This window comes from Acinonyx jubatus, chromosome F2 (genome assembly GCF_027475565.1).
Source record: "Acinonyx jubatus isolate Ajub_Pintada_27869175 chromosome F2, VMU_Ajub_asm_v1.0, whole genome shotgun sequence".
Lineage (NCBI taxonomy): Eukaryota > Metazoa > Chordata > Mammalia > Carnivora > Felidae > Acinonyx > Acinonyx jubatus.
This window is the reverse complement of record NC_069394.1, coordinates 9826881-9849960: the sequence shown is the minus strand read 5'-3', so window position 1 is coordinate 9849960 and position 23080 is coordinate 9826881. Positions and strand designations below refer to the sequence as shown.

Below are 23080 nucleotides of genomic sequence, written 5' to 3'. Positions count from 1 at the left end.
GTCCTTTGTCTCTGACCCAGGTGTCTCGTGTCCTCTGCCAGCATCCATGCAGTGCACATCAACTAAGCTGCAAGGAGGGTGAAATCTCAGGCCCTTCACGGTCCTCCAGAGTCATGAGCTGAGTGCGAGGGGAAGGTGTGGGGAGGTCTGAAGAGAGGAGCTAAAACCAGACACTTGTCCTGGAGAGCAGGAACATCAACTTTTTAAGAAGAGGTTGAGCACCCGCATGAGGTTTAAAGGTTGTGAACTACGAGAGTGAGGTGGGTCACGTCAGTTTTTCTTTTCCCTGAGCAACAACCAGCCGCCTCCGGTGAAGATGTGAAGGCAGATGGTCGCCATACAAGTGGTAGGCTGGCACCACGACTGCCAGTGGGAGCAGACAGTTGGTAAATCGCTTTGGGCTAAAGGAAGGAGGAACAAGCCAGCAACGTAGTAGTTGGAGAAACTGCCATCAGCGACCGGCCTGCGTCTGCCATCGAATGCGTGCTGGCTGATGCCAACCGCTAGCACCTGCATTTCTTTGCCTGAACGCTTTCTCTGGGCCCCAGAGCCCACTTCGCTCCCACGTGCCGCAGGCCAGGAGGCAATCTCTCCCTCCCCAGGAGTATTGGCTGATTTGCTAGAAGCTGACGTCCTGATCTCTCTCCTCTCTCCGTGCATGTATTCTACTTCTAGCTGTACCTGGTTTCCTAAGGCACCTTTCATTATCTTTCCTGTCCTGTTTCTTTGGTCTCTGGTCAGGCTTTCCCTCACTTGCCAACTGAACTTGCTCTCAAGTTCTTGTCAGAGGGTTCGCTTTGAGAACCCAGAGTTTAGTTTGGGAGAACCCAAACTTTGGCTGCTAGTTAAAGTCACCTGGTTGAAAGGTGCCAGTGTGTTGGATTCATCAAGAGGTGACCTCACGTGATCGCCTTGGAAGGCAGGGAAGGATGTCCGCTGTTGGCTTCACGACACAACCTTTCAATTTCTTACCCTGGCCTCCCAACTTCAGAATATTTGTCTGCCGTGAGAAGGTCAGCAACACTGAACTCTAGCGGGTCCTGAGGAGCAGACAGGGACTCTTATCTCCCTACCAGACACGTGGTTTGTGGGGGATTGGGAACCTAGGATGTGATATGAACCAAGGAGTTTGTGTTCCTACCAAATATTGTGGGGGATTCTGGTAATAACACTGCCTTCTGCCTGGTACCCGGTCAGGTGAGTGGGTGGATGGAGGGATGGCTAGCGTTTCAGATATTTTACAGCTACCGTGATATTAATTTGCCTCTGTCAGCATGGGCATTTAAACCCCCAAAACTTCCAGCCACTGGGATAAACCCTTTAAAAACAAACAGACAAGAAGTCCAGGACCTGAGACAAGCGTGAGCAGTGATTCTTCCTGGTGGTGGCCGTGGCCCATGACACATGGCCACTCGTAACAACTAGAATGGCAAGTATGTTTTCAGGGCTCCTACCGGAAGGTGTGTTATCTCAGTTCTTCGTAGACATCCCCGGCGGGTCATTGGTGTCCCGTAGGTCAGAAGATCGATTAAATACGCTCCTTTGTTTTTAATAGAAGAAAAAGTCATCTTCAGTTATCATAGAGTGGAGATAATAATAATTGTCTGCTCCGTGGCTCTGTCTTCTTACCTTTGACATCTACCCATGCACCGGTATCTACAACATGTCGTGAAAACCAAACCAAAACCAACACTGATGGGAGTATTTATTGAGATGCCAAGGTGGGCTGAAGGAAGTACAGAGCCCTCGTCCGCCCCCTCTAAATGCGCATTCCCACGCAGGCGGACACTGCCGTGCCAGGGTCGCCCCGGCCCTCTTCCTCTTGAGCCTGTGCTGAGGACAGAGAGGAGGATGCCCTAACGGGAGGAAACTACAGGGTGTGCTCGTCACTTCCTCTGGGGATCTGTCTGGGGCCATGTTGTGGCCTGGTCCCCACACCACCTGGCGGCTTCCCCAGAGACCTTCTGCTTCTCAGGCCCTCCACGTGGGGCGTGGCCTCCTCGCTGTTCTCCTCAGAGCTGGAGCTGAGGGAGGAGGCCGCAGGCCCTCCGTGCGAGCTGTCCTCACAGGACGGCCTGTGGCCCTGGCACTCTCGTTTGCCCGAGGACTTGAGGCTTCGGTTAAAGAAGGCAGAGGCCATGCACTCGGCTGCCGTCTGGTCACAGGCACAAAGCAGCTTCGCGCATAGGCTCTGCTCCACACCTTTGAGGGCGAGAACAGAGTAGCGGACGTGAGGGAGGGACGTGGCCGGCCTGTCTGGCCCTCGGCCGTGTCCCCCCACCCGCCATCTTGTTACCTCCTGGCATCCAGCATACGTGATCTCCCTGCTGGGAATGTTCTCGCTTTCTCCTCCTGGTTAACTCCTACCCGTTTGTCAAGACTCCCCTTGGCATCCGCTCCTCTAGAAAGCTTCCCTGACGCCCCTCAGTAAGGGGGGGGGGGGCAGTCTTTCCTGTGGACACTCATCAAATCCCAACTATGGTTCTACCTTCCAGCACGTTGTGTGTTAATGACGTTGTGCATTAATCATCTGTTTCCACCTTCCCCTCCTGCTGGACAGAGGACCTTGCTGGCAGAGCCCATGTGCTCAAGCACCTAAGTAAGTCGATCCCTGACACCCATTTGCCGAGTTAGCACTCGGGAAATATTTGTTGGCAGGAACCGTTACTTCTCTGGGCCAGACTTTCCGCCTTCGTCAAATGGAAGTAGTTGTTGTCCAATCTGTTTTAACGTTGCCAGACAAAATACGGGATGCCCAGTTAAATGTGCATTTCAGACAAATGTGTTCATATAAGTTATGTCCATTTGGGGCATGCTTACACTAAACAATTATTTGTTTATCTGAAATGCAAGTTCATGGATTTTTATTTGCTAGGTCTGGCAACTCCATCCAATTTCTCGAATGTTGCATGGCGTGGGGTTGGGGGTGGATATCATGTGTGTGATGAGGAAATGAAGCCAGTTCTAAAAGCGGGCTCGAGGTGCGTGAGAGTGACGCTCGCTCACAGGGACGCCAGTTCTCAGATGTCCCCGCCGAGGCTCCCGGGGGAGGGAGGAGGGGGCTGTAGGCACATCTCTCCCATCGTCCAGGGCTCTCCCTTTTTATGGGGTTCCCTGGGGGTCTCACTTGGGGAAAGATTTCTGCTTCTTAGGAAGAGAAGAAAAATGCCACGAGACCCTTGAGCACTCGAGCACGAGGACTCTGTCCTCGGTCCTCGGCAACATGGTTTTCCGGGCCTCACTCCTGCCACTGACTTGTTTCTGCCTGTGTGACCCTGGCCTTGGCCACCGCCTCATAAAGGGGAGACTCGGCGCCCCTTCAGAGGATAGTTGGGCGTATTAACTGTTAACACACCCTGTGATCTCAGACCAGCACGTGGTAGGCACTGCGTATGCACAGGCTGTTGGTGTTATCCCCGGTCCCCTCCTCGCCAGCTCTGCGGGCAGATGGTGACTTAGCCTCTTGAACTTCAGGGCCCTCATCAGTATAGGGTCCTAACTGTGCCTCACGGTTAAGAGTGTTAAGTCACATTCTAGACGAAAACGTGCTGGGGGAGCATCAGTAGGCATGAGCCGTACGTGACGCTGACATGAACGCTGACATGAACGAAGGGAATGGCTCGCTGCATGGGCCCGCGGCACTTACACTTGGCTGTACCGTCCACGCACTCCGCCGGTGACCGAGGAAGCCTCTCGAGCAGGCAGCCCAGCCTTCTCACCTGCTCCAAGCAGCAGTGGTGGGAAAAACAGCACCTAAGACCAAGGACAACCCAGCTGCCCAAGGCGCTCCTTCAAGGCCTGCTTCTCCCACAATCCCTACAGCAGTGAGAGAAGCCAAGGCCGCCTTTCCAATGCACATAGGACCACTATGTGTGGCTGTTTAAGTTGTGCACTGCACAAAGATGCCACATCTAAGATCGTGTCAGTCACGCTGTATGCATCTTATTAAGAATGTTCTTTTTTTGTATTTTTATCACAACTCTGTTGACTGCAAAGCTTTTCCGTTTTATTACAATAATTTGCCCACAGATGGAAATAGTCTTGAGGAAGGGGTGCTGTCTTTCGTTTACACAAAGGAACCACATGGATTAGTGACCCCACTGCTTCCAGCCTTGTACATAATAGAATAATTAATCCCACATCCATAGGGCACCCCCTTGGCCCCCAGCCTTGAAAGAGAACAGAGCATAAATGAAAAACAGCATCTAGAAAAGTGTCCCACACGGAGCAAGACCTCGGTAACCGTATGGGAATGAATGAAACAGTGTCTTGCTTTTTAGCCTGATAAAGCCTCACAGTTGCCAGTGTCCTTTAGCCACACGGGCATCCGAAAGCATCTTGTGACACCTCCAGCCCATAGGAGATGCCACTCCCCTGAAATCCTCCCTTTGCAACTCGTCCCATCCTTAAATGGTGCTCACGTGCTGTTGGAGACCACAGCCAGAGCAGGGCTCAGTCACAGCCTTTGGTAACGCTTGTGCTCAGCCAAGGTATCAGCTGTGCCTGTTGCCAGCAACCCCAGTGTGCCCGTCACGTTAGCTGGTGGCTGGAGGTCCACTCAGCTGTTGTTACGGCTGAGCCCCACTGTCTGGTGCATGCACCTGCCCGGGGTCGGGGGTGGTGGGTAGCTAACATAATTGTTAAAATCTGAAGGCAGTGAGTGAATGAATCAGAAATCACGTATGATCAAAATGCCCTTAAAAGTCACCCCAGTTGCCCAGGATGTAAAGCATACGTGGTTTTGAAAAGACCCCCTTGCGGAAAATGGTAATCAATTTGAGAACCTCTTCCTCGGTCAAGGCTACGGCTGGCAGTGTTGATTCCTTCCCTGTGAATGTCAAGGAAGTCATATTGACTTCCTTGGTCAATATGCCTGGTCGTATCTCATGTTTTTGTGCAATATGGCCGGTGGTCAGGAGGCCTCCAAAAGCATCCCCCTATCCTTCCATGGGACCCTAGGTTTCTACCCCTTGCCCCATCTGCCTGAGTGCTGTGGCCTCAGGGACAGTAGTATTTACGTTGTTCTCTGTCTTGGAGAGCGGAGGGCGTGCTGTTGAACTTCCGAGTGTAGACAATGTATGATTGTTATACACTCTGCTGAAATAAACACGTCTTCCGTGTCACCCGGTGGGAAGGAAGTTCGGAAGGTGGCCTGTGCAGCCGAGCCCCTCGCTTCCTCCCCACGAGATTCCCTGCAGTGGAGCTCGATTACGGGGTGAGGGCAGAAGGGCCCATGGAGGTAAGTGACACGGGCACCCAGACACCATCGCACCTACAGGTGACATGCCCCATGTGCCTGCCATCCCTGCTTCCAGGATGGTCTGTGGCTGTCAATTTCCCTTCGGTGGCCCCCCATCCCAAGGGGCCTACGCCTCTTGAGCGCCGAGCTCTCCACTGGCCGGCCGTGGGCCTGGGTGGTCCTCATGTGCAGTCGTTAACGCCGTATCAACTCTGCCCTCAGAATATTCCTGCAACTCCTGTCTAGGTTGGCTCCTGCCCCGTTTCCTCCGTCCCCTCCGTGGCATTTATCGCGTTGCTGGTCTTTTTGTCGCATTGCCCGTCTCGTGCCCGGTGCAGCACTGTTTGCTGTAACGGCACTGGCCGCGTGTTTCGATCTGCTTGGTTCGGGTGTAACCATTTGTGTGTCTCCCACACCTAGCACGGTGCCTGGCACCGAGCAAAAGCTCAAGAAATGCGGGCCGAGTGCATACGCGAGTGAATGGACGTACTCATCAATGCACGAGGTCGCTGAAAATTCTTCCAGGAGTGGCGGCTATAAAACGTAGCGGTTAGACTTCAAAGTTACTGAGAAGCTGAATTTCACTGTGGCCACCTGCAGGGCACCCTGAGCCGGGGGGGGGGGGGAGGGGGGGGCTGCCAATGTGACGTGTTGGTCGCTGCAAAATAGGCAGATTTGGGGTCGTTGCAAAATAGGTAGGTGGACTCTCTTAGGGCAGCAGGGCAGTACCTGGGGCAGAGCTAAAAGAGCTCTAGACTCCCCACCTGGAAAGGTCCCGACCCGTGTGGGTCTGCCCCTTCGTAGCTGAACGGCCTTAGTCAAGGCTGAGCCTCAACTGCTCATCAGGAAACTGGGCCCATGATGGCAGCAAGCCTTCCTGAGTGGGCTAGTGCTTCTCTGTGAAGCCGCGGCCAGTGGGCCCTGTCAGTGACCGCTGTCCCGCCACCCTCGCTCGTCCCTACCTGTCCAGGGCATCCCTCGGCTCGCCTTGTCCTTCTTGCCCACAGTAGCAGCCGTAAGCTTCAAATTCCTCCGGGCATCGGGACGTCAGACAAAAGAGCATCTCTCCCAGCTGAGGCATCGCCCGCGTGATGTTCCTGCTTCCCAGGTGCAGGAAGGTGACCCTGTCACAGGCTGGCGAGACACAGGACTATCAGGAGAGCAGGGAACACTGGGACGGCATTCACGGTGATCACGTGGGTACTGAGGGTCCGGGGAAACTCTGTGTCCTCGCCTCCCCCGTTTCTTGGGAAAATCGCCACCGCCAGGACACCCCCCCCCCCACGCCCCCCCACCGCCCTGTCTGCTGTGTGGCACGAGTTGTGTTTCAGAGAGCAAGCCTTTCCCTCCAGGCTTCTGCGGCCCTCGCCCAGGCTCCTGGTCAAATCCCCCTGAGGGGTAAGGGGGCTGGTCAGGACTCCAGGTGCTTTTCGGCCACATCTGATTATGGAGTGGAGGGACTGTGTCCACCTGAGGCCCTGGCAGGGGCCCAGCGTCCTGGGGGCGTCCTGGCCGGCCTCCCAGGCTTCCTGACCCCACCAGGAACCCCCGCCTTCCGCCAGGGCTCTCCCTTCAGAGGCCTGGATTTTCTTTCTCTGCCTCCGCCTCTGCCCTCCTCCTGCACCCTCCTCCCCACCCCATTCCCTGCCTCCCCTGCCTGCAGCTTTGGCCAACTTAGGCTAGGGTCCACCGCGCAAACCCCGCGATCACATGGTCGGTGGGGGGGAAACTGAGGAACCAGGGGCCTTGCGAAGGGCTCCCGGCCCGGCCTCCCACTTAAATGCAGCTCTCTCTACTGCTCTGCTGGGAGGAGGGGAGAGAAAGGGTTAGGAACACCCCGGTGTTTTCTTTCTTTCCAACAACCGCGGTGTGGGTAATGCCACCCACGCTCTTCCCCTGGGGACCAGCGTGAGGGGTGGGAGCACGAGGCCAGTGGGCCCCTTTCCCCGGCTCAGCAGCCAAGTGGCCACGGGCAGGTCAGGGCCCGTCTGTGTCTCCTGAACTCACCTGGCAAGGAGCGGCCCCTTGAGGTAGCACCGACAGGAGATCACAGCGTGATACCGTGGCCCGAAGGGCTCTGCTCCCGACCCACGCGGAGGATCTCAAGGCCGAGAGAGGACACATGATTCTCTGCCTGCTCCTGCCTACCTTTTCCAGTTGTCTCCCCTGGGCCACTTTTGATGGAGGACGCAGCAAAGCCCAGAGACTTCAAGCCAGCGGGGACGATGGTTACACCGGGTGCTGAGGCAGCCGTCTCTGCGGATCCTGAAAACGCACAGCGTGACGGCTCATGTTCAAAAGGTGGCCCAAGAAGACATTTGCAGGTGGACACACGATCAAGGCCAAATGCAGACGGGTGTTTCAGGAGAACAAAGTGTTCGGGTAGTGTCCTCGATCTGGGTTTGCAGACGTCGGAGCTGAGTCTTGGGGATCTGCGGATGTTGTGTGGGAATTTCCAAATGCCCCGCGATAACCTCGAAGCGGACAGGAGCCCATGCCACATGGATGACCTCCCACAACGAGGACTGTCACAACCTGCCAGGCCTGTGTGTGTTGTGTTAACCGCCATGCACCTGCCTGCAAGCGGGGGGGGGGGGGGGGGGGGGGGCCTGGCATGGTGTTCACAAGTGAAGGAGTGGGGCGCCCGGGTGGCTCAGTCGGGTAAGCGTCCATCTTTAGCTCAGGTCATGATCTCACAGTCCGTGAGTTCGAGCCCCACGTCGGGCTCTGTGCTGACAGCCCCGAGCCTGGAGCCTGCTTCGGATTCTGTGTCTCCCTCCCTCTCTGCCTCTCCCCTGCTGACTCTCTGTCTCCCAAAAATAAACAAACGTTTAAAAAAAATTAAAAAACAACAACAAGTGAAGGGGTAACAAGCACGGTGCATCCTGAAGCCAGCCCCTGGTACTCAGTAGTGTTGGCGAGCAGGACCCCGCCTCAGACTCCTCGGAATACGGGAGCAGCTTCTCGCCACACTCCGAGTTAGGTGCCAGGTCCTTGCTGTGGCCGTGAGGCGGCCAGGGGTCTGGCCCTGCCCACCCCCCACCCCCCACCCCCAGGCTCCCTGGCACCGTCCAGATCCCCCTTTGCTCCGTGTCTGCCCCATCTGTTCTTTTGGCCAGAGGTAGGGATGTCTCCAACCCAGTCTGGTCCAGACAGAGGGAGCCTCGTGGGCTCCGCCCCCACCATCTGTGGACCCAGAGCGCTGGGTGAGGCTGGGGCATCTCAAGGGCCCCCTGACTTGCAGTCTTTCCCCAGATCCTCCATGTTGGTTTGCTTCATATCCCTGGGCTTCTGTGTCCTTGCTCAGCACTCCGTTCCCTGGGGGTTGGGCACACAGCCTTAGTAGCCCTGTTGTAACCTCTGTCTAACATCATGCCCCCCTCTCCAATCCCATAAAGAGAAACCCACGCACGGGTTTCTTTCCATCGTGTTCCAAACTGCTGGGAGCTGACAGATTCCCTCCTTGACCAGCCTCTAGCCGGCCTCCTCTGGGCCTTCTTCTCAGCCAGGCCTCAACCTTGACCTATGAGAACTTCAAATTCACGGCACAAACTCTTTCATCCATGCCCTGCCCCCACACTAAGGAGACACTCACCAACCCCAGCCTGGTGTCCCCAGGATGACCCAGCCTCCCACTTCCCCTTGACTTTCTGCCTGAGAAAGCTCAAGGCAGCCAAGAGAACTTAACAGCTTGAGACGCTCCCTGACCCAACACTTGCCTTTGCCTAAGTTTTCAGAAAACAGCCCCCCCCCCATTTTGGAATTTTTTGCTTCCCTGATTCTGCAGGAGCTCCCAATAGCTGTCCGCCCTCCCATTCGCCCTCTCAAAGGTCCTCTCACCTCCACCCAGATCCTAGCCAAGCTCAGGGACCCTGGAGTCTCCCCTCCCCACTGCAGAAACCTGAATAAAATTTGTCTTGCCACTTTTTTAAGTTTATTTATCCATTTGGTGGGGGGTGGGGAGGGGCAGAGGGAGAGAGACAGAGAGAGAGAGAGGGAGAGAATCCCACTCAGTGCAGAGCTCAACACAGGGCTCGATCCCACAAACCATGAGATCATGACCTGAGCCGAAGTTGGATGCTAACCTGACTGAGCCACCCAGGCGTCCCTAGCCTCTCTCAATCTTAATTTCCCCATTTCTAAAACTATGTTAATAATACCTGTGCTAAATGTTTATTTATTTTGAAAGAGAGAGAGTGCATGCGAGTAAGGGAAGGGCAAAGAGAGAGAGAGAGAGAGAGAGGATCCCAAGCAGGCTCTAAGCTGTCAATGTAGAGCCTGATGCAGGGCTCGATCTCACAAAGTGCGGGAGCATAACCTGAGCTGAAACTGAGAGTCGGACCCAGGGCCACCCAGGCGCCTCAATGATACCTGTTTTGTGTGTGAATAATCTTGTAGCCAAATGCCTAGCAAGGAGGCAACGGTCTACAGCAGCCGTTAGAATCGCTCAGGGAGGGTGATGACACATCTGGTCTGGGGTTGGAGGCTCTCCAGGCGGAAAACTCTATCGGCAGATGGAGCCCCCGAAGCCCGTTTGTCTCTCTGCTGAGTCTGAGCGTCCTGCTAGAAGCCCTCCCCCTCTGAGGAAGAACTTTCTGGATCATTGGTGCTAATCAAACGTGAGACCCCCACCTCATCCCCTTAGAGGAGGGCCTGTGGTATCCCTCACCCTGCCTGAACGGCCACCCCAAATGCCTCTCGCTCCCCAACTCCCAGGCTGAGAAGGTCACTGTGCACCTGAGGGCAAAGTCGGTCCAAGCCTCAATGCCCTCAGCTCTGACACTGGGGACCCACCTCCATAAATTCGGTTAAGGTTTGGGAATTCTGGAGGCACCTGGGTGGCTCAGTTGGTTAAGTGTCTGACTCGATCCTGGCTCAGGTCATGATCTCATAATTCATGGGTTCAAGCCCCACGTAGGGCTCTGCTTGGGATTCTCTCTGCCCCTTCCCCTCTTGCACTCTCTCTCTTTCAAAATAAATAAACTTAAAAAAAAAAAAAAAAAAGATTTGAGAATTCTGTCCAGGCCTGGTCCAAAGCTCCCGGAGTGAGAGGCCAGCCACTCTTGGGTACAAAACCACTCCTTTCAATTTTCCTTGGAGGGGAGAAGGAGGAAAAATGAGCTACCGTGGGTCTTTTTTTCTATTAAAACAATAGAGGTTTTTGTTTGCTTGCTTTTAAATAATAGTACACGGTATTAGTCATGGGATCCACAGGTGAGGGCCAGTTTTTCTCCAGGGCAATTTGGCAACATGGGGCGAGCCCTACAAGGATCACGCCCTCAGTAATTCAGCTTCTCAGCATTTGTGGTGACAAATGAATCCGAAGTAGTGGGTTTGAAGCCTAAATCTATTATTCACAATAACAGATGTTAGAGATAAGTGGCTAAATACATTTATGGTCTTCCATACCAGAAACTGTGGTACAGCCACTCAAAATCATGTTATAGGAAAATATTTAATATCAGGGGAGTATCACCTCATTAAAAAGATTTTTTTAAATGTTTATTTATTTTTGAGACAGAGAGAGACAGAGCATGAGCAGGAGAGGGGCAGAGAGAGAGGGAGACACAGAATCTGAAGAAGGCTCCAGGCTCTGAGCTGTCAGCACAGAGCCCGACGCGGGGCTCGAACCCACGAACCTCCGTGAGATCATGACCTGAGCCAAAGTCGGATGCTTAACCGACTGAGCCACCCAGGCGCCCCGTCGCCTCATGTTTTAAGTGTAACAGCTCAGACTTGCAAAGCCACGGCACCAAGGGATCTTGGTTCATGTTAATTCATGTTAATTAAGGTCATAGAGCTGCCCTGCCCGTGGGGAGACAGGAGAGGGAAATGCCTCCAGCTTTTGAAAGTGGCTGTGTGTATAATGTGACATGACAGGTGATTTAAATGGAAAACAATACACAGTTTTCTGTATTTTTCTAAAAGCATCTCTGTATCAGGTAGGCTTCCCTTTCTTTCTACCTTTTCTTCCCTTTCTTTCGAAATGGACCTACCTTTTAACTTCCTTTGTCTGCTCTTGGGAGAGGGTGTAAAAGGGACTTGGTTTCCATGGTTCTTCCATGTTTTAGAAACACCAGATCCCATAAACGTATAGGGATGACGGTTATATGCAGGCGGGAGGACCCGGTGTGCTTACCCGGAGCGGGTATGGTCCGAGCGGCTTCTGCGCCTTGCTGGCCTTGGCCCGCACCTGCCCACAAAAAAAGAGAGATGGGATGAGTGTTGACTCCGGTCTGTGCCACCCGGTTGCCATCCCACGGGCACAGGAGGCAATGTGCTCGTTGCTCTGCCCCTGGCTACCTCCCAGGAGCTGGTGGTAATGGCTGGGTCGCTGCTAAGCCAAAGAGACTGCCCTCCCCAGACACGGGCTTGCTGGCAGAAGCAGCCACGACCTGCAAGTCTCGAAGCAGGTGCATCTTTCAGCTACTTGAGGAAAGCAGACTTCTCCAGAGTTTCAACAAACAAAAACCTTTTTTTAACCACGTATTTTTGAACGAAGAAGAACAAGGCAGCAGAAGGGCTCTAGTTGCCTGCTATGTGGCTTCCGGGAGACTGCTGAGCCCCGGTTCCCTGCAAAATGAGATTGTTGTTGTTTAACTGCGATTAGGCTCCTACTACGCTATAGACTGGGTGTTTGTGCTTCCCCCAAACTCATGTGTTGAAACCTGATTCCCAGCGGGATGATCTTGGGGACTTTGAGAGGCGATTAGGTCAGGAGGGTGGAGCCTTCATGAATGGGATTCGTGCCCTTACGAAAGAGACCCCCACAGAGCTCCCTGGCTCCTTCCACCATGTGGGAACACAGCAAGAAGGTGGCTGTCTAGGAAGCAGGCATCCCTGAACTTGACCATGCTGGTGTCTTGAGCTTGGACTTCCAGCCTCTAGAACCATGAGACATAAATTGCGTTGTTCACAGGCTACCGACGTTTTGTTGTAGCAGCAGGAACAGACTAAGACCTACTACAAGCCAGACACAGTATTAAGTGCTTTGCTCGTCCTAAACAACAACCCCACAAATTAGTACTGTGCTCACCCTCACTCAGAGATGAGAACGGGGGCACACAGAGAAGACAGGTCACTTACTGTAGGTCGTGGAGCTAGGAAGTCACAGAATGCAGTTCCCGGGGCCACTTGGCCGAAGATGGCTGTCCTAACCACTGAGCTAGGGGGCTGTTGCACTTCTGGCCGTACTACAGAGGGCCAGTGGTGGTAACTCCCAACACCATGGGGGAAGGAAGGAACTGCCTTAAATTCAGTGTGTCAAAGGTCAAGATTGCCATGGTGATACGTCGAGATCGGGCTCACGAGTCTACTGCTGTGGACACATAAAAGTGGACACAGAACCTCCGGGGTTCTAAGCCGGGAAGATGGTTCCCTTCAAAGTAAAATTCGCAGGTTCAGAACGAACGGAATACTATGCTGTCCTACCCCAGGCAAACGACTGCCCCTCAGAGCGCCTCCTTTATCTGTCAAATGGGGCCTCCTAGGACCAGGGGGATGAACCCGGAGGATGGGCGTAGGGGCTTAGGAACGGGCCGACACATTGAAGTCCTCTGTGATGTCACTGCCTGTTAACCAAGGAATCTGTTTATTCATTCTTAGTAATTAGTCAGTGGTTATTATGAGAGATATATGCTTATTAATAAAGAGTCCATGGTTATTCATCACCACAAGCAAAGTAAACGATTAGATTACTTCTTCCGAGGACACATTGGCCTAGATGTTTTTAGGGACGAGGCTGTTCTCCGTGAGTCACCACGACACGGAACAAGACGGAACAAGATGGAATGACAAGAGACGGAACAAGTCTTATAACCTGAGACTGGGTTAGAGACCAGTCCAGCGAGTCTGGTGCTGAACCACCTGTAACTTTTAAGAGCCTCAGTTTCCTACATCATCTGGAAAGTGCGTATACTAATGTGTCTTCTGGGGCCCGTCAAAGAGCCGTCATCAGAACTGAGCATGTATATTTAGATGGCATGTCGCCACCGGATCCCGTGCTGTCCCCTCCTGCGGAGTCTTCTCTGCTTACTTGTCCTGGAGGGCGTGGTCAGCGGGTCGGCTCTGGTCTCAGGAGCCACTGTGGAAAGAAACCACTCAACTTCAATTACCCGCCCAGCTCAGCACGTAAGCCAGGCAGGGGTCGCCTGCAAACAAAACAGCTTTGGGGGCCGAGGGACTGGGGGGCTGAGGAGAGGAAGCCCATGGTGGTCTGATGAAGAATATGGACACGCTGGTCTCCATTAAGTGGACGAGGGGCCACATTAGCACCAGGCCTGTTTGTAGGCAAAGAGACCAGCCAATGGCCCCTTTGGGAGAACGAGACACTATATCCCCTTGCTGGAGCAGGTCCACGGGGGAAGGCACCCGAAGGCGGGGTGCAGTCTAGCAATAAGGACAGAACGCCATACAGGCCTCGAACCCCAGTCCGCCACCCAGCTGCATGTCTTGGACAATTTCTCTCTCCAGCTCACTTTACCATCTCGGTGTGGGGTTGATGATTTTACCGGGTTGTGTGAGCGTTAAATGAGATTTAATATTTGAAGCAAATTGTCCAGTGTCCCGCATTGCTTTTTCACAGCCGCACCAGACTTCCGAAGAAGACGCTGGCCCAGAATCCTCCCATGCTCTCTCTCATTTAAGCCCCTGTCATCCCGGAGGACAGGTGTAACCATCCCTTTCCAGGGGCTGCTAAACCCTGGCTCAGCCCTCAGCCTGTTTTTGCAAATAACGTTTTAGCGGAACACGTTCACACCCATCCAGTTACCGACGTTATGGTTCCAGTCCAAATGACCGAGTTGGGTCATTGTGACAGAGATCCTATGGCCCACAAAGCCTAAAATATTTACTATCTGGCCCTTTACAGAAAAAAAAAAAAAAAAAAGGCCAGTCGCTGCTCTCTGAAGGGAAATGGAAGATTAGAGAGGGCGAACCATGCTTTCAGAGTTCTACAGCTGAAAAATGGGAGAGCCAGGAGACCATCCCAAAGCTGCCGGGCTCCAAAGCATGGTTGTTGCATGACACGATGGTGAGGACAGTCACGGGCCCTTTGTCTTTTTCCCTTGTGACCGAAGCTTCTTCCTGCATTCAGGCTCCCTCCTTTCCTGGAGGGCATTTGTGGGCACTGCGAGGTCATGGGTGTGCGTGCGTAAGTGCTGGGGGACCGACGTGTGAGTGCACGAACTCTCTTTCGCCAGTTAGACTCTGGGTTCCTTACGAAGCGTGTTTTCTCTGCACCATGCCCAGGGTGATGATGGCTCAGGCTGCAGAAAGTGGAAAATGTGCCAACGGAGGGTTATTCGGAGATTGTCTCGTGGGCAGCAAAGCCCGAGGCGCAGCCTCGGTTCCTGATGGAAGTGGCCACTGTCGGTCATGCGGGGAATGGTTGCCATGTGGGCGGGGCACATGGTGAAGCTTTGGCTGGGTTCGGGTGCCGTTTCCTCTTCTCCTAGACCTGGAGTCCAAGGCACGGGCTGCCCGAGAGCTGTTGGGGATGAGATGCCCTTGGACATGGAGGGCAGCCGGGGATCAGCTGCACAGTGAGCTCGTGCGTCTTTTCTCACGGCAGCAGCCGCGGAGGAGAGAAAGGCTCAAACTTCTGGGAAGGTGGCGGTGCAGGGCGATCCCCCTGAGGCATAGAATTGCCAAGTGTGGCAAATAAAAAATACAGGATGCCCAGTTAAATTCAGATTTCACGCGAGCGACAGATCACTCTTCAGTATGAGTATATCCCATGCAAATTCTGTGACATACTTATACTAAAACAGTATTTGTGGCTCATCTGAAATTCAGCCTCAGGTGACCGAGTGTGACTATCCTGCATCTGACAATTGTACCGAGGTGGGAAGAGGGGTGTGGGAGAAAGCAGAGCAAAGAGAGAAGAGATGCGCGGGTCGGGAGGAACTGAGTGGCTCTGGAATGTTCTTGAGCAGTCTCAATGCAATCCCAGGCAGGGGGGCATTTTAGGGGAAGTAGTCCCAGCAGGCAGGCAGATGGCACAACCACAGCGTGGGTATTTGGGCTACACGCCGGCCCCCTCGTGCTCACCTTCTCCCGAAACGGCCACCGCACTGGTGTCTGCGGGGTCCACAGGAACCACTGAAACAGAAAGCCCCGAGGCAATGACTGATGGAACACTGTGCCCAGACCAAGTGCCACGGGTCTCAGAGGACAGGCTGGGACTGCTGGCCCGAGACGGGAGGGGGCCGCGAGAGCTGTTGCCAGACAAGGGCTTTCGTTCTGTCTCAGGGTTTCCCTGTCTCCCCTACACCTCCCGGGACATGGGATGCTTACGGGGCCCCAGCACAGGAGGGACTGCAGCCCCTGCTGGGTTCTGGCCGGGGAAGGTGACCCTAGCAGACCCAGGCTGTGGCAGTGAAAGGCCTGCAGACCTCGAAGGTTTGTGAACTGTGATATCCCGACTTAGAAAGACCTCCGTTCAAAAGGGAGGCAGACGGGGGCGCCTGGGTGGCTCGGTCGGTTAAGCGGCCGACTTCGGCTCAGGTCATGATCTCACGGTCCGTGAGTTCGAGCCCCGCGTCGGGCTCTGTGCTGACGGCTCGGAGCCTGGAGCCTGTTTCGGATTCTGTGTCTCCCTCTCTCTGACCCTCCCCCGTTCACGCTCTGTCTCTCTCTGTCTCAAAAATAAATGTTAGGAAAAAAAAATTTTTTCTTTTAAAAAGGGAGGCAGACGGCACGGAAGAAAGAGAACCGGACTCAGAAGATACATCGAAATAGGACACGCACACACACACCCATAGCCACGCATGTGCGCACGCCTACACCAGCACACTCCTGCGCACGTGCACGCTCACACGCGCGGGCGCGCTGACCTCAGCTTCTTTGACAAACGCCACGGGGCTGGGAGGGAGACCCCAGCCCCAGGAAAGGAGGGACGCTCTGCCAAAGCGCCCCTCAAAATTCCCATCCCCGGGCACCCGTGGTGTCGGGACGGAGAGGCCGTGCGATCTTTGGTGAAGGAGGAATGCCCAGCGTGAGCTGAACCCTTGCTTTCCCCATAAGACGCATGTTTTAGAGTAGGAATGAACACTTACTGGCTTCAGTAGGCGGCCTGTCTTAAGAGGAGGGACAAAAAATAGCCTCCCCTGCAAGGAGCCCCTGTCTGGGCCCAGACTGCCCTTTCTGCGGTAAGTTCTGGAAGGCAGAGGAGGGAGGAAGCCTGTCTGCTCTTTGGAGGCCTCCGTGGCCAGGAGCTCACCAGCCACCAGGAGCCTTTTCCTCCATCAGAGCACTGGACCCTGTCCTGCCCTCATTGTACACCAGGGCCCTGACTCTAGAGCAAGAGAGAAAGCACCCGGGGTCTACACCTTAACTGGATTAAACGCACCCCTGTCCATGTGGCAAAGAACGATGTTTGCAGGAGGGCCATTTGCTGTTGAATGTTTGAACTGGGTTTCTCAGCAGTCATGCTGTCTCCTGGGCAGGGGAAGGTAGGGGGGGACATCTCCAGTGCCACGGGTCACTCAGGCAGGCCCGGCGGGGGGGTGGGGGGTATCTCCTAGCTCCAGCTGTAGCCTGGCCCCTGTGGGCCGAGGAGCAGCCTCCCTAGGAGGCCTTACCTCTGGGCTGAAGCGTGGTCCACTCTCTCGTGCTGGGCGTCTCTGCAAAGAAACACATTGGGAAGCCTGTTCAGGGCAGCGGATTGGGGGACTGTCGGAAGGGGCTGGACTCACATCTGAGGACACACGGCAACTAAGGCTCCCGTGCCGGCTCCCACCCCGGCTTGTCAGGCCCCACCACCGACGCGGGGCCCAGTTCTTCCCACCTGGAGGCTGAGCCAGACAGAAGGAAGTGTCCAGAAGGTTCAGGGAAGAGTTGATGCTGGACTGAGCCAAGCACTCTATGGCAACCTTGTCGCAGGTACACAGCAGGTGCTCGCAAGGGTCCCCGGACTCTGTGCACGGAGCAAGGGCAGAGCAGGTGGGAGGATGTCACTGGGAATCCCAAGAGCTAATGCGACCTTCCACCCTGACCCCGATCTGCCTGCCAGGGTCCCGCTCCCCCTGTGGGCGTCCTGCTCTCATCGTGTTGGCTCCATGAGCTTCGGCTGCGCAGACCCAACCTGGGTTCTGTGCCCCCTCCTCTCACACTCACCCCCGACCGTCGGGCCTCTACTTTCGACCTGTTTACAGTGTGACCACATATCCCCACCTCCACACCCCTCCCTGGGCCAAGCCCCCATCTGCTCGTGCCTGGGCTCTGTCAGTGGCCTCCCCCCGCCCCCGCCCCCAAACCTACTGCCCTGTCCACGCTCATCGAGGACAAGCCTTTCGAGACTAAGGGCAAATCATGTCTTTCCGGGGGTTTAGAACCTTCCGACAACTTCCCAATGGACGTCAAAGCTGAGCTCGGAGCTCATCTCTTCCTGCTTCCTCGCCCCCTTTCTGACTGTCTGGCCTGTCTCCCAAGCACGGGGGGCACCGCATACATCGAGGCACACCCACAAGCCGCTGGCATGGCGGTGCCCACCTCCGGGACGGCCGCCAGCTTGCTTCCCGCTGCGCCTCAGTCTTGGCTCCGCGGGCATCTTCTCAGGGGGCCTTTCCCCACCCCAGCCCTCCCTGTGCCTTCCCCTGCTTTATCTCCCTCCACGGCTCCTGTCGCTAACACACTCTAGCACTTGGTTCTGGTATTTTTACAGTGCCTGGCAGCCATGAGGAGATTTGAGAAGGTCAGGATATCCCCAGGACCTAGATATCCAGTGTAGGTAGGTGCTCCCAGTGTAGGTAGGTGCTCAGTATGCACCTGCCGAATGAATGAATGGATGGATGGATGGATGGATGGATGGATGGACGGTGTTTTCCGTGCTCACTGTGCAGGGATTTAGGCTCATGCCCTTCCTCACTCCTTTCCCGACGCACCACACTTCAGCCAGTCTTCGCTAGCTGGACTTTGGGGTCAGTGGAACCCGGGTTCAAGCCCTGACGCTGCTACTTAGCTGCTTATGTGACTTTGGGCAAGTTGTTTAATTTCTCTGAGCTTTCCTGCCCTTATTTGAAAACAGGGAATAATGAGTCCATCTCATAAGATTGTTAGGACAATTGCATCTGCTGGGTATAAAGCCTTTGGCACATGATAGGTGCCCATAAAGAACGGCTCCAATGTACCGTGCCCCCAAGGTGCCATGCTCGCCCCCACGCCTTTGCCTCTTCTAATTCTTCTGCCGGACCGTCTAGGGACGTGAAATACAATCCCTGGAGTGACATGGTGAGCAGGGTGGCGAGCTGAGGTTTGAACCGACTCAGCAGCAACCACAAACCTCATCTGTCCATCACTGCCTCTCTTACGCTTCCACTGCTGACTTCTTAACATAGGCCAGTCACCGTGGTATCTGTTTCACACGGGAGCACTGTTTACGTTTAACAAAGGTACCCCTGTTTTACCTTGAAGCATTGTTTAACTCAATTCTCAAAACAAATCTCTGCACGGGGTTTTCTCCTCCCCGGGCAGAGGTTCTGACTTGTTGAGTGACTGTTCCAACATCCCACAGTGTGGGAGCTGCAAGCCATCTGCTTTCCCAAGCTCCCAGGGTGGCTACAGTATAAAATCATAAATCACACAACCTGCGGATGGGCTATTCTTTCATGTCAAGAAGCATTTTTGGTGCCTCGACTCCATGCGAGGTACAGATGCCATAGATCCAGCCCTCGAGGGGCTCGGAGCAGAGGCGATGATGTTGTCCGTGGCAGTGATGATCAGGGGGGACCCTGGGAGCCCTGGGCCTGGGACTCCCGAGCTGTCGTTTCTCAGCCCGGCTCCCTGAGACACCGGGAGATGCTCACCACACGTGATCGTCTTGCTGACGCAGTTGACATCTATGCTGAGCTTGGCAGGGTCCTGGAGACAGTCCACCTCGGCGGCTTCCTCGTAGCACCTGCGATGCTGGAAGCAGCAGCTGCGGCAGGTGGGGGAGGCCAAGGTGAGAGCGTGGGGGAAGGTTAAGAGGGGAGTCTGCGATTGTGGTGTCTCTGGAGGATTCCTGGCAGTGATGTTTCCAATAGAGCTCTTTGCACACACACGTGCATACGCATGCGTGCACATACATCTGGGTGATGTTATCCGTGCAGCAGGTGCTATTATCATTATGAGCATTTATATACATGCGGACTGAGATGTACAAGGCTCAGTAACTTGCCAAGGTCGAAGTCAATCTCAGAGTGAGGCTGACACTAAAATGGGGGTCAGGAGGCTCTTGCAATGCACACAGGAGGTCAGTGGAGACCAATGTAAAGAAGAAAAAGTACACAGGCAGCTCATAGCTTTGGGCAAGCTATGAAATTTCTCCAACTGCCTAACTCAAAAATTTGGGGGATTCAGGGAAACATCCATCAGGGGCGCCTTGGTGGCTCAGCCGGTTAAGCAACCGACATTTGTTTTTGGCTCAGCTCGTGATCTCATGGTTCGTGAGTTCAAGCCCTACATTGTGCTCTGCACTGACAGGGCAGGTCCTGCTCGGGATTCTCTCTCTCTCTCTCTCTCTCTCTCTCTCTCTCCTCTGTCTGCACCTCCTGCACCCTCTCTCTCTCTCTCTCTGCCTCTCTCTCAAAATAAGTAAATAACCTGAAAAAATATTAAAAGTTAAAAAAAAAAGAAAACATCTATATAGATCTTACCGTGAGGTAGGCACTCAATACATGATAGCAATTATTCTTGGAGTCTGCTATGAAGGTTCAAAGTAGAAACATCCAGTCCTCCAGGAGTTTGGAGATCCCCACCCCTGTCAACTGAACTGTGTAAAGTAACCGAAATTGGGTGTGGCCCGTCATTCCACCGGTTCCGGGGGGGCCATCACTTCTTCCATCATTGAGACTGTGGTGGATTGCTGCTTCATTTCTTTGACTTCTGGCTAGGTGTTCTAGGCATTCTAATAATTCTAATAAGTAGAAGAAGTGGTAAGGGAGAACCTGAAAGGAAAATACATTCCCAGAAATGGTCCGAGCACCATGCCGCACGGATCAGCCTCTTTCGGTGGGAATGTCAGTGAGCTGGTTCTGGGAGTCAGTTTGCTCCTGGTCCCAAAGTTGGGAAAGTGCCCTTTTGGTGCAGAGGCAACTGACATCCTCTCTTGGAGACGTGGAAATGAGAGAGAGCTCTTGCTTGATTCCGAAGCTGTTTTTCCTGCTCCGGCAAGGATATATCACTTTTTATGTAATTACTTCATTTTAATCTCCGAAAAGCAATTCGAGTTAATTTGCTGAGCTCCTACTATGTGCCCAGTGCTGTGGTCCACAGTGGGGGGTGCACAGAAATGACATGGTGCAGCTCCCCCCCCCCCCCCCCCGCTTAGAGTTTGTTGAGTGGAGCGTGAGACAGACCGTGTGCATGCGCTGTCCCACGTGGTGGGTGCAGGGCAGGGAAGGGCAGGTTTGGGGAGCATGGAGGTTGCATTCAAAGAGGGTGTCCTAATGGAGAAACTCCAGGGCAGACAATGGGCTGTCCCATCTGCTACTAAGGGGAGTCCTTCCCACTTCTATGAGAGCACACACTCTGTCACACTGGCTTTGGGCACAGGTGCACACGAGTGGGTGGGGACATGGATCCCGGGGTAGAGGTGCCCTCCCGCTGCCAGTAAACCTTTTGCCAAATCCCTGCCAACACTTGATGCATCTAGCATTTTAACTTTTCTTCCTAACCTGATGTGTAAAGGTAGAGGATTTGTTGTAATTTCCCCTCCCTTGTGTGCAGGGAGGGCACGCACTGTCATGGGGCCCCTTGTGTCTCCTCTATAACCCCCACTAGCTACCTACGTCTTTGAAGCAGGGATAGGATTCTGTCTATGTGCATATGTCAAATGTTTATTTATATATTTTAAGAGAGAGAGCGAGAGCGGGAGAAGGGCAGAGACACTGAGAGAGAGAATCCCAGGCAGGCTCCCTGCTGTAAGTGGAAAGCCTGACGGAGGGCTCGATCTCACCAACTGTGAGATCAAGAAGCCCTGAGCCGAAAGCAAGAGTCAGACGCTGAACCGACTGAGCCACCCAGGCGCCCCGAGGATTCTGTTACATTAAGCAGAGTGTCCATATGGGATTGGCGCACGTTTGTGCGAAAATTAAACGGAAACCTTCGTAGTGACTTGACTCCTGCTGGCCAGGACTGTTCTGAACAAAGAATAATTTTCCTGGGGAGCTTGTTTAAAATTCAGACTTCAGGTTCTAGGTAAAGGTAGTCTTGAGTCGGTCGGTCTGGGATGGGCCCCTGGAATCTGCATTTTAGCAAGCATCCCGGTGGTTCTGATACAGGGGGACCCCACTCGGAGAGTCACTACTCTGACGCTTTGTATGTGAGACAGAGCCAGGATCCTGACAACTTCCCAGGACGTGATACATAGCCATGGAAAGATGAGGAAACCAGTCGCTTCGCAGGGGCGGAGAACTAAGCTCCTGACAGCTTTCCCAAATATCAGCCAGGCCTCCCAGAGCTCACCTGTCAGACGCGTCCACGGGCGGTCCCTCCATCTCAAACCTGCAGGCACAGCCGTAGTCCTCCAAATCCCGGGGGCAGAGACCGGCCACACACTTCATGCCATTCACGAACTGGAGGAGCGCGGGGAAGTTGGTGAGGACGGCCTGCAGCCAGGTGAAGTGGGAGCCCAGGCAGTCTGCGGGGAGGGGACAGCAGGCCGGGCGCTGGGGACCGGGGTCCGGGAAGGAGCCCCGGTGCCCGGGACTTCCTGCACCGCGGCAACCTACTAAGCACCTACTGTGTACTCAGGGTCGTTCTGGACAATGGGAGGGAGGCAGGTTTGTGAGCCGTGGTCCCTGCCGGTCACCTCCAATAGTCACGTACTTTCTTCCTTACCCACAAAGCTGAAAGGCGCTCAGCGAAGGTGAGCCCCTTCCGCAAATCCCTGGGGGATGTGTCATGCTCATTCTGGGTTCGTCATGCTAATGATCCTGGCTTCCATTACAGTGAGTGACCTGGGACTGAGCACGTGACCCAGATCTGGCCGAAACAAGGGGAAGTCGGTTAGAGACGTTTGGGAATTGTTTCTTTGATAATAAAGGACAAAGGCATGGAAGACATCCTTTGGCTCTACACCTTTCTCCTTCCTTGAATATGGGTGAGGATGTGTTGGCTGGGGCTGTGGCAACCACCTTGTCACCATGAGGCCCCAAGCCTAATACCGAAAAGCCAGCATGCTTAGTTGGAGCGGTGGAGGAAGAATGGGCCTCTGACACCTGCTGATACCTCCGACATCTGGGGCTTTCAGACGGCTTCTGTGAGATGATTAAATGCCTTTGTTATTTAAGTCACTATGAGTCTGATGAGTGGACCCCAAATGATACAGTCGTGGCCCTAGAGAACGGATACAGACACTAATAATTTGGGGGCCCCTATTATGGGCCAGAAACTGCTGTGTGCTTTAAATAGGACAATAGTTGAGAGTGATAGCGAGTCACGCCTTAGAAAGCATTCGCTTGGCCCATGATCCCATAACCTTCCCATTAATCCAGCAAGGCAGTGCCACTCTGTCACTTCTGTTTCACAGGTAAAGAAACTGAAGGTCAGAGATATGCCCGAGGTACCAACCAGCAACCAACGATTTGCCCTAAACACGAACGTTCCTGCGAGCAAAACTGGCAAGAGAGCAATTTCCAGGTTTTTGACCTCGAGTGGCACACCCACGCCTCCCCATTCTCTGCCTTTCTGGCTGCAAGACGGTCAAGCGCCAAAGGGGGTGTGTCCCCACGGCCATGATTCTAATGCACAGGGTCACCCGTGGGAGCTTGGGGAGGTCCACGAGGGGTCTGTGAGGACTATTCCCTCCCAGACTCATCGAGTTTTTCCTACCCCATTCAAACTTCCATTCCCATGGTT

At 54.2% G+C, this 23080-nt stretch overlaps 1 protein-coding gene across 1 annotated transcript in view; it reads right to left on the bottom strand.

Moving 5' to 3' along the window:
- Positions 1–1691: 1691 nt before the first annotated feature.
- Positions 1692–23080, bottom strand: part of OC90 (otoconin 90) — a 28737-nt gene continuing 7348 nt past the window's right edge. The window contains exons 5-15 of the mRNA XM_053208662.1: positions 21686–21860; positions 19045–19157; positions 17028–17156; positions 16822–16863; positions 15290–15340; positions 13275–13322; positions 11379–11432; positions 7388–7504; positions 6202–6373; positions 3647–3753; positions 1692–2202 (exon numbers count right to left, since the gene is read on the bottom strand). Of these exons, the coding sequence (XP_053064637.1) occupies positions 1871–2202; positions 3647–3753; positions 6202–6373; positions 7388–7504; positions 11379–11432; positions 13275–13322; positions 15290–15340; positions 16822–16863; positions 17028–17156; positions 19045–19157; positions 21686–21860 (1340 nt within the window). The 3' untranslated portion in view covers positions 1692–1870. The remainder of the gene's footprint in view (positions 2203–3646; positions 3754–6201; positions 6374–7387; positions 7505–11378; positions 11433–13274; positions 13323–15289; positions 15341–16821; positions 16864–17027; positions 17157–19044; positions 19158–21685; positions 21861–23080) is intronic.